This window comes from Ctenopharyngodon idella, chromosome 10 (assembly GCF_019924925.1).
Source record: "Ctenopharyngodon idella isolate HZGC_01 chromosome 10, HZGC01, whole genome shotgun sequence".
NCBI lineage: Eukaryota > Metazoa > Chordata > Actinopteri > Cypriniformes > Xenocyprididae > Ctenopharyngodon > Ctenopharyngodon idella.
The window spans coordinates 20724670-20736740 of NC_067229.1; the positions used below are offsets into that span (position 1 = coordinate 20724670).

A 12071-nucleotide genomic window follows, 5' to 3' on the forward strand; every position below is an offset into this window, starting at 1 on the left:
CATCAGCAAATGACAGCGGCTTTCAGGGAGAGCGGGAAGGAAGAATTTGAACAGAGAAATACGGAGCGCGGCAGTTTACAGAGTTTTCGATTACAAAACATTATTAAAAAAACGGACAAAAACATGACGAAAACGGTATACAAGAGAGGAGGCGATTGAGTTTATTTTTGATGACACTTGGGAGGAGGCTGAGCGGGACTCTTCAGACCCGGAGTCTGTATATTCAGACGTTGAGGAGGCGTATGCTGCTGGTGTTGATCCAGACGTGGATTGGTAAGTGAAACTTTTTTTCTAATTACGCTGTGAGAAATGTCAGTAAAATATACATAGATTCAGTATTTCAGTTTAAAACACCAGTTTTATGCATTTTAGAATGTGCTGTGCATTTGTATGTGTGCATGCGTGCGCATGTATGTGTGCGTTCATGTGTCGCATGCATGTGTTTGCGTTCATGTGTATGCATGCATGCATGCCTGTGCTTTCATGTGTTTGCGTTCATGTGTATGCTTGCATGCCTGTGCGTTCATGCCTGTGCGTTCATGCGTGTTCCTGCATGTGTGTATGCGTGCATTCAAGTGTTTTCATGCCTGTGTGTGCATTCATGTGTATGCACGCATGAATGTGTGATGTGTGCGTACATGCGTGATGCATGCAGGCTTTATTTTTGTTATTTCATTGTTGTGTTGTTGTAATTATAGTTGCTGCTGTTTTTTTATTTTTTTTTTACAATGTTGCTTTTACTAATGTTTTCATAATGAAAATACATTTATGAATATATAGTGAGTTTGTAACACAAGGTTGTATTTTTTTTTCCAGTGTGGCTTCTGAAGAAGCAAATGGGCCATCCACATCCTCCACGACGACACCTCAGAGGGGCCGTGGGCGCAGCAGTGGACGCGGTCGTAGCCGTGGACGCAGTCGTGGCCATGAGGAATCACGTAGCCTTTCACCAGTAACACAAGGGGAAAGATGGACGACGTAGGCAGAACCTGATATACTGCCCAATGTTCCAAGGTTTACTCCCAAGAGAATGCCTGGAGTGCAGCCTCCACTCATATTTGGAGAAATGTGTCCGCTTGATATTTTCAGTCAGTATTTTGATGACAAAGTCATAAAGATCTTGTGTGAAAACACAAACAAGAATGCGGTGAGAAATCTGGAGAGGGGTAGGAAATTCACATGGGCTGAAATATGCCCTGAAGAAATGAAAAAGTACATTGGTCTGCTTCTCTGCATGGGTGTGATGGATCTGCCAAAAATGAGGGACTTCTGGAGGAAGACGACTGTTTCATGTTCCCTTTCCCGCTACTGTGATGTCCAGAGATCGTTTCCTAACAATCTCCTGCAATCTGCATATCAGTGATCCAATGGAAGATGCAGAGAATGACAAGAAACGGGGCACAGAGGCGTATGACTGTCTCCACAGAGTGCAACCACTCTTAAACATTATGAGGAACAGGTGCATGTCTATTTACCACCCTAAACAGCACATTTCTGTTGATGAGAGGATGGTTGCCACTAAAGCCAGGGTATCCTTCAAGCAATACATGAAGGCCAAGCCCACTAAGTGGGGCATAAAACTTTTTGTGATGGCTGATGTCAACGGCTACACCATTGACTTCAAAATCTACACCGGAAAGTCAAAATTTTCATCTGGGAAAGGCCTGTCTTTTGATGTTGTCACATCACTGGTGAACCAAGACTACCTGGGGTCAGGTTACGTGGTTTATTGTGACAATATTGCTTCTATACAAGCCCTCTCCTCTTTCGACACCTGCGGCAGCTGGGATTTGGTGCATGTGGGACTTACCGAGAAGGAAGAGCTGGTGTTCCTTCCACCAAACAAAATGCCCTGAACAAAAGGTCACCAAGAGGCTCCATTCGTTGGATCAGAGATGATGACCTTTTGTTTGTGAAGTGGATGGACACAAGGGAGGTCTCCATGTGTACAACTGTCCACACAGTGTGCAGCAGGGAGACTGTGCTGAGGTGGCAGACAACAGAGGATGGGCAAAAACAGAGGGTCCCTGTTCCCAGGCCAACTGCAGTTCGGCAGTACAATAAGTACATGGGGGGAGTTGACACCTCTGACCAGACGCTAGGAACAAAGTCAGTGCACCGCAAAACACGGAAGTGGTACACGACCGTTTTCCAGCACTTCCTGGACATTGCAGTGACTAACAGCTTCATTTTACACAAAGAGTTGTGTGCCATCCATCAGAACAAGCCCATGACACAGCAAAACTTTCAGGAGCTGCTGGCCGCTCAGCTCACAGGTGTTCCCCTGGATGTCAGCCCCATAGAGAGATGTGATCATCTGCCTGTTCCTGTGAGTGGCATTCAGGACCCATCGAAGAAGGCCAGCATGGGTCGGCGTCATTGCGTACGATGTAAAAAGAGCACTCCATGGAAGTGCCAGGAATGTGATGTGGGCCTATGCTCGCAATTAGATAGGAACTGCTTCAGAGAGCACCACATTTGAGTGACTGGATTGAATTATCAAAAAACGCCTGGAGAACTGGGGTAAAAAAAGGCTCCCGAGTGAAAACTCTGCAACCCAGTTTCACAAAAAAAGACTTGTATATATGTATTATAGTTCATTTTTGAAGTTTGAAGTGTTAGATTCTTTGGTCCATGAGTTTTCAGATTTTTTCTAAATAAAAAGCAGTAAAATTTATTTCCGTTAAGTTTTTTTGTATTTAAATTCTATTTTCAAACTCAACACACACATTAATGTTCAATAACTAATTTATTGAAAGCCATTTGTTTTCTGAAAAAAATGACACCTTCCACTTGAAGATAGCACATTGTGTTATAATTTTATAGTCAAAAAACCAAAATATGTGAAAACGACCTATTTTAGCTTCAGGTTCTAAAGGGTTAAGGGAAATCATCTTGTCTCAGTTAATTAATTGATTTGTAAGGTACTTGCAAATAAATTACATACAAGGAAGTTTTTATAATAACATCATAATTTTTTAATGACATAATTTTTATATAGGCCTCAAATAGTATATAGGACATAGGACATCGTCTGTCAGCCCAACCCTAATCATCAAGCAATATTCAGAAACTGGTGCCGTGGTATTATTTTTGATTAACTTTTATTTGTATGAAAAGAATGCTTGGTAATAGGCTTATTATTTTTAAAATGGGAGCAACAACTGCCTATTCCGAATTTATATATATATATATATATATAAAAAAAAAAAAATTGTTACAATTAGCTATCACAACAACTTAATTAGCATCAGAATAATTTTCCTAAAGTTAACTTAAATCTTACTACAATTTCATTTTAAGTTGACTAAATTTGCAATTTTAAGGCAGCATGCACACTTTTAGCATTGAAACATTTTTTTAGTGTATAGAATTCAATTTGACTTTTCATCTTCAGAACAAAATGAAATTAACTTGCTGTCAGTGGAGGCCTCACTGAGCCATTGGATTTTATCAAAAATATCTTAATTTGTGTACCAAAGATAAATGAAGGTCTTACGGGTGTGGAACGACATGAGTAATTAATGACATTATTTTCATTTTTGGGTGAACTAACCCTTTAAGATGTGTAATCAAGAAAAACATTATGACTAAAAATCCCCCCAGCACTACCAAATCAGGTGCTGATGTGCACAGTTTACATACTCCACAAATTAACAAAAAGATAATGTTAACGGCACATAAACATATAGAAAGCTAATGTTCACGGCATTTACCTGTCACCATTATCTGCGGCGTTCTTTTCTCAGCCTCGATATGCAGGACTGCAAGTTGTTGTAGGAGGTTTTGTCTCTTAGCCCTATTTTTTGCTCATCATCGCTTTCAGTTCATTCCAATGGTCATTACTGACAGTGATGACAGCCATAAGAGCAGGTATTGTCCTAAGTTTGGAGTTTAACTTTTTTTTAGACTATGTATTTAATACAATACTTTGAGGACTTTGAGAAACGTGAAGTTCACTTTACTGACAAATATCTGAACAGTACTTGCTATTGTTTTATGTAAATTTGTTTATATATTAATATTTATTGATTTAAATAAAAAATAATAATTGCTAAGAATTTCACTGGTTTTGGTATATCAACTGCTGAAATTTTACTAGACAACCCCATATGTATTTATCCTGAAGTGTAACACTATAAGATTGACTTCAAAAAAGAACTGAAAACTGAGAAAGAAACAGTTGTGTAGCAGTGTGTGTCTGAGCCCCTGGCTGATGGTGCAGTGAGCTGTGTAAATGTGTAATCAGTGTGAGAGGAAGCAGAGGTGAATATGAGGCCATGTGAGGCCACGTGTCTCACCTTGATCCTCTGGACTCAACTCCTCCTCATCTTCCTCACTGCTCTCCTCTTCTGGTTCCTCCATGAAGCGAGATTCTGCGCCCTCCACTGCTGCCGCCAGCCTGAGACAGACAGGGAAGATGTCAAAGTGTTTTTTGCTAACATGCTCTTACACCAAGAGCGCGTGGTCTATATAAGTGGCGCGCGCATAAAGCCGCCTCTAAAACAGCTCACAAGTGCACGTCTTGGTGAATATTCTGGTAAACAGTCAGTTTTGGAACGTTAATATTTAAGAAAGAAAACGCATTTTGTGTAACAGTATACTGGATTCATGCATAAGCTTTTAAAGTGACAGCAGCCTAATAAACCTGCTGCCGTCTGTCATGTTAATCAAAGAACAAAAGACAGAAAAATCACTCGCTTGACACTCTTGACTGAATAATTTATTTTATTGTTATCGTACGCAATTAAACTTAAGCTGGGCATACTTTTAATGACACTTTTGATGTTGTAAGACTGACTCAACACACAGTGATTGTTTCCTTTGACTGAAGGTCAGGCACTGGTCAGGCACTGATGTTGGCGAGAAGGCCTGGCTCGCAGTCTCTGCTCTAATTCATCCCAAAAGTGTTGAGGTCAGGACTCTGTGCAGGCCAGTCAAGTTCCTCCACACCAAACTCGCTCATCCATGTCTTTATGGACCTTGCTTTGTGCACTGGTGCGCAGTCATGTTGGAACAGGAAGGGGCCATCCCCAAACAGTTCCCACAAAGTTGGGAGCATGAAATAGTCCAAAATGTCTTGGTATGCTGAAGCATTAAGAGTTCCTTTCACTGGAACTAAGGGGCCAAGCCCAACCCCTGAAAAACAACCCCACACCATAATCCCCCCTCCACCAAACTTTACACTTGGCACAATGCAGTCAGACAAGTACCGTTCTCCTAGCAACCACCAAACCGAGACTTGTCCATCGGATTGCCAGACAGAGAAGCGTGATTCGTCACTCCAGAGAACATGTCTCCACTGCTCTAGAGTCCAGTGGTGGTGTGCTTTACACCACTGCATCTGACGCTTTGCATTGCACTTGGTGATGTAAGGCTTGGATGCAGCTGCTTGGCCATGAAAACCTATTCCATGAAGCTCTCTACGCACTGTTCTTGAGCTACTCTAAAGGCCACACAAAGTTTGGAGGTCTGTAGCTATTGACTCTGCAGAAAGTTGGTGACTTCTGCGCACTGTGTGCCTCAGCATGCGCTGACCCCGCTCTGTGATTTTACGTGGCCTACCACTTCGTGGCTGAGTTGCTGTTGTTCCCAATTGCTTTCACTTTGTTATGATACCACAGTTGACCGTGGAATATTTAATAGTAAGGAAATTTCATGAATGGACTTATTGCACAGGTGGCAACCTATCACAGTACCACTCTTGAATTCACTGAGCTCCTGAGAGCGACCCATTCTTTCACAAATGTTTGTAGAAGCAGACTGTATGCCTAGCTGCTTGATTTTATACACCTGTGGCCATGGAAGTGATTGAAACACCTGAATTCAATGATTTGGAGGGGTGTGCAAATACTTTTGGCAATACTGTGTGTGTATATATATATATATATATATATATATATATATATATATATATATATATATATATATATATATATACACACACACACACACACACACAACGCAATTACCCCTTTTTACAAGAAAAGGCAGCATTATTTCCTTATTAAGGAAAGAAAACAGTAAGTTCATCCATTTATTTTACTCTGATAGCCTTCTCCCTTCTCATTGCTAGTATCTAACGTTCAACTCTGTGTAGATTCTTGCGGTAGTTTTTCATAAAGCCTGGTGATCTTTGTTGCATTCTCACTGTTAATGTGTCAATTTCGAAGGAAAGTATCTCTCAGGAGTAATCAGACACACTCACGCACAATGGCCTCAATTACTGATGGGTAGGGGAGCATAAAATACACGTACCTGAGGGAAACAAGACACAGTAGGAGGAGGACAATTACAAAAGAGAGAACGGAGATACAGATGGAGAAAGAAAGAGAAGGCGAGGGGGTCTAAGGCAGAGCAGTTGCATTGCTAGGAGGTACGGGACGTGTGACCCGCTTTTCCTGGACGCTAACATCAGCCACAGATTTAGTTACAGGCCTGCGGCAGACAAACCACTCACTCACATCAATCTAAGAGCTTTTAAAGACACAGATCTTGATCGAAAGATCCAAATCCTGCATTAAAACAGACCTCTTCTATTCATTCAAAGATTTTAAGTGCCTTTCTCTCAGGGGAAGAAAATCTAAACATTCTGGTGAGATTTCATGCCCAGTGAATTCTTACAACCGAAAGATATTTTCAAAATGGAATAGTCAGTGGGTTTTCCTAAAGGAACAGTTCACATAAAAATAAAAATTAACAATCAACCAAACACATTACACATTTGCGTGTCACATGACTTGACGTCATGATGATATTGAGGTGTCTGAATATTGGGCTTTATATACAGTGCCTATACAAAGTCATCATACCCTGTGAAAATCTTTACCTTTTGTCACATTACACCCTGGAAAATAAGTGAAAAATCTAAGTGCAAAAAAACATTTTAAAACATTCAGGACAATTATTAAAAACTGAAAAACTAGAATAACAGGGTTGGAAAAGTCATCAGTCCCCTGATTTAAAGGGTTAGTTCAAATATGAAATTTCCGTCATTAATTACTAGGGGTGGGAGAGAAAAAAAAAAAAAAAAAAAAATTAAGTAGACATTTAAAGACGAAATTGTTGAAGGTAAGAATTGTTTGTTTTTGTGCACAAAAAGTATTCTCATCACTTCATAACATTAAGGTTGAACCACTTTGACTATTTTAACAATGTCTTTACTACTTTTCTGGACCTTGAATGTGGTAATTACTTTTCTTTCTATTGGAAAAAAAAAAAAAAAAAAAAAAATTGGATTATCAAAAATATCTTAATGTACTAATGATCACAGAGCTGTGCTGCACTAACAAGCTGCACATTTAAAAAAAAAAAAAAAAAAAACCCGCAGCCTTTGCCAAATTGCGATTGGTTTATTTTCGATTAATCGTGCAGCCCTAATATAGGGCTGGGCGTTAAAATGATCGATACCTCACTCGCATCAACTATTTATCGATAAAGCAAAACACAACAAATTCACTATGTTGACCAAGAAAGGAAAGCTGCGTTGTGCGAAAAAGTTATGCTTTAATTAATTCAAGCAAAATTAAAGCATAATCAATTAAAGCATAATCGATTAAGCATCCATTTTGCTCAGTTTATCATACAAAATGTTCATCTTTTCAGAGGATATGAACTTTCTATTTCTTTAATAAAATTTGACTGACTAACCAAATCATCTAACATTTTAAGAAAGACCCTTCCAAAAACATGACATTCATGATGCTAATAATGCAAGACACAATGCAATGGTCGAAGACATTTATCTGCATGTGTACCTACATACATAAAAAAAAAAAAAAAAAAAAAAAGGCATAAATGGAATGCAATAATTTTTGGAATGCAATTTTTTTTTTTTTTTTGTACGAAATAGTCATTTCAATAGGAATTTTGCTTAAGGGAGAAAATTTTCGAATGCAGATTTTGTATTGGTTTCAAACCAACAAAAAGCTGCTTTGTTTGAAAACTACTTCTGTTCGAGTGGTGCTTTGTGCATCGCTACACTATTGACAATCGACAGCAGATCACCTTGTTTGCCCACAAAATTTCACTAATGTAACGCCTTTATTGCTGTAGGTAGTGAATTTGTTAGACAAATGCTGCTTTGATGGCTGTACCAGTGATGGATTTAGAGATGTTTTACTGTGCTGACTGCCTTTAAAAGCTCTTTAACGTATCATGAAAAAAAACAAAACACCTAGTTGACTAGATTGCACTAGAGATCCAACTAGGCTCTAAAGTCATGAAAAAAGCTCTGAAGCTCATAGTATGCTAAACACACCACTATTAAAGGATTAGTTCACTTTCAAATGAAAATTAGCCCAAGCTTTACTCACCCTCAAAACATCCTAGGTGTATATGACATTCTTCTTTATGATGAACACAATCAGAGATATTTTAATAAAAATCTCTCGCTGGACTCTGTTCGAAAATATGAGAAATAGGTTTTTTCCAGATAACTAGTAGTTGTTCATTTAAGCAGTTAGTCGACAATCGCACATTTATATTAATTTAATAACTTAAATATATACTGGAGAGAATACGAAACCATAATGAGCATTTATTCCGCACTCAAGCGCGCATAAAGCTTGCCATAAAGAACCGGCAAAAGTATAATTATGAATGTTTAAAAAAAAAAAATAGCAAGGAGACATTAATTGTTTATTAATAAACTAGTGTTTTTTTTCCTGTGTCAGCGTCAGCTGAAAAAATGAAGTTGACGACACTGACTCGCTATCTCTGCAGTAGTGGACGTGCCAAGAGAAATGCACATTTCATAGGGATTGCATAATCAGAGAGTGGCCTATTTCTTTTCCTTTTGAATTGTTTTGTTTAAAAGTAGACATTTAAAGTTTTCTGTAGATATATTTCTCATGTCTGTGAGAGTTTCGGTTCGTTTATGAGACGCGCTCCAGTTCATGCGCAACCCAAGTGATTGCGCCGGAGCCTACAATGTCTTGATTATATTGTCTGCTATATTTGCTTCTTATTTATTAAATCCAGGCAACTGGTTGATGAAACATTGATTAAAATTAAAATAAAATTTATACAAAACGAAATTCACTTTAAAGAAAGGCTTTCTAGTAAATTTGACATTATTATTATTATTATTATTATTATTATTAACAACAACAACAACAATAAATAGTCGGCCAAATCCGTGCCCCTGCACACTGCAGTCCAATCTGCACCTGACTGCTGCACTCGCATTCGTTTCTATAGAGTTGGCATGAACGCGTTCCTCAGTTCATTTTTAGACAGTGCCCGATTGACAATCAACACTGCTCAAACATTCTAAACCTCTTCAAAACCAGTTGAAACAAATGTATTGAACACTTAAATTGAATATTTTTATGAAAACCCTTTAAATACATCACAACATTCATAACTTGACAAGATGGGCACATCGAGAGATTTATCCTGAAAGGAACTTTGCCTGCTCTTTAAGTTAAAAAAAAACCTATCATCGGCTGGCTATCCGACACTCTCCATATAAAAGAGCTAGATTCACGCCTCTATTGTTCTGCACCCCCACGATGAAGCTACTGAACTGCCTCTCCCAACCCCCCAGGTTAATTTTTGCTGCGGTGGCTTTGCTGCGGCGGGTAACGCAGCAGTAATACGCATTCTGGTTCACTACTATCTGTATAAATATAAGCTATGAAGTAAAACATCTAGCTTCCGCCAGACCACCTTCCGTATTCCACGTATGAAGAAAGTGTAAAACTCTTGCAGTTCAAAAATCTTACGCTACGTCCTACGCCTTCCCTATTCAACTTACGGAAAAAGTGTAACTGACACGAGTGAACTAATCCTATAATTGGCAAAGTTTTTGTCACTCATGGGTTGCTGGTTGTGGATCAATACATGCCAATATGAGCCGTTCTGCTGACATGCTTCTCTACATATCAGAGAAGCACATGGTGGCTTTTTTTTAGGAAACACTGACTCGGAACAGACACTTTTCCTGCAAGTTCAAACTGAAGCAGTACGGCAGACAGAAGATGCTAGGCAGACACCATTTTGAAAGTGGTTAGCAGCTTTGCTTGAGTTGCCGTGAAGCTGATTCGCCTGTAGGCTGCGATGAGACATCTGTTCTGTGTGAACGGACTTCTGGTTGCTCTTGTATTGTTTCAGACTTAAAATTGTACCTGCACACATTACCAACATTGAACTAACAAGGCAGGAAACCCAAAATAACACAAATACTGTGTTTCTCGCAGTGGCTCTATTTTGTTTAATGAGTTTTCCCTCACAAACTCTAAGGTTGTTTAAACCTACTACATCAGAAAACGCTGTGAACCCATTGATGTGCATCGCAAGGACACAGCAGGAAAAACACAAAGGTTGGCAACAGTGTCAATCCATCATGTGAACAAACATTGAAGAAACTTTAACTTTTGCTTAAACACATTTAAGTTGTCCAATGGAAATTTCAGACAGGCAGGTACAGTTCGGCATTTGGAAATCCATTTACAATACTCTTATTACACCTTTAAATGGCTATTTTGCATTCCTATCCATCAAATGCACCATCAAAGCTTTCTATAGCATACAAGCAGCCTAATCCATGTGTAAGCAACGTTTGCTCTTTTCAGAAAAGAGGGTTCTGTGTATATGCTAGTCTCCGTTTAATCTTGTGTAGAATAAAGCACCACTTTTGCAGTGTTTTAACACAAAAAATGAAAACGGGAAACTACTGATTATTTCCCTGATGTCAACTCTTTAAAAGCACAAAACAGAGTTGTCCAATTATCAGTATTACAATATAAAACGGTCCACTAAGGGTGTTTCTTCAATTATGCACACTTATGTCCAAGAATTTGATTTTAATTAACAGACTTCAACATTTAAGCATTCCTTTTTATATAGGAATGCGACATTAAAATGGTCTTGGAAGATGATTTCTTACCTTCATTCATTCATTCATTCATTCATAATAATAATAATGCTACCTTTTTAACTATAAAAATGTTTTTTATGCAAATTATTACCATTTCTTAGTGCTAGTGCCATTTCCACCAAAACAATTTTTCCACTAATATATACATTTTAGTTAGTGCACTTAGGATTACAGTGCGACTGAAGAGTGAAGCATGATGGAGATTAAATGAGACATGTTCTATAAAGACAAATCAAGGTAAACACAATGTGAACAAAATATGTCCAGTTGAAGAAACACACTTTTTGATTTTGTACTAGTACAGAGGTGAGACCTCATCATTGAGGTCTATGAAATGCATCTTTCAGTCTTAAGCTTATCCAGTGTTTTAATACATTATATGAAATGTAGGCTACAGACATGAATACAATGAACTGCCATTAAGCTGCTGGTACTGTTTGCTAGCATTTATTTGTGTGTGAAGCAGGATTCAGCATTCGTCTACATCAAGACCGCATACCAATTCAAGATAAGATCTATGCTTTGAAATATTTTAACATTGCAGTCCGACACACTGAGATAAGACAGGGTGCCAATGAGGGGGTGTTAGGGTTGGATATCATTTAAATTTAAACGATTCCGATTCTGATTCTGCTTATCAATTCCGATTCTTATCAATTCCTAATTTCGATTCCAATAAGGTTATTAAAAAAAAAAAAAAAAAAACTAGATATCATTCACATTTTTTTTCTAAGTCTCATTGCAGCCGAATACCATGAACAAAAATCAACAGGCTAAAGAACACTTACACAAGGAACTTTTGCCTGTGGTTTAAAAATACCATAGCAAAAACAACTAGACTATTTAATATAAATTTCAAGCATTATTAAAGACAAGTAAACTCAGTAATTAAAAGAGAACAAAAACAAATTAGCAAATAAAAACAAGTGAATAGGGCTGGGTATCGAATTCGATACTTTAGGTACCGTCCGAATTATTGAGTATCGAAAAGTGTCTTGTCATTCGGTACCAAATTTCGATACCTCCGAACAGAGCAGGGGAGAGTGGGCGGAAAAATGCTGTCTCGTTTAGCAATGAAATAAAGTTGCACTACATTGTTATTTATATCTAAATATTTAAAACTATGCGCGAGATATTCAAAACTCAGACCCTGAGTGCGAGAGAGCGAGTGAATCAACGGTTTCACTTT

At 38.3% G+C, this 12071-nt stretch overlaps 1 protein-coding gene across 1 annotated transcript in view; it reads right to left on the minus strand.

Moving 5' to 3' along the window:
• Window positions 1-12071, minus strand: part of ppp1r2 (protein phosphatase 1, regulatory (inhibitor) subunit 2) — a 33143-nt gene that overhangs the window by 10563 nt on the left and 10509 nt on the right. The window contains exon 4 of the mRNA XM_051911506.1: window positions 4302-4402. Coding sequence (XP_051767466.1) covers window positions 4302-4402 — 101 coding nt within the window. The remainder of the gene's footprint in view (window positions 1-4301; window positions 4403-12071) is intronic.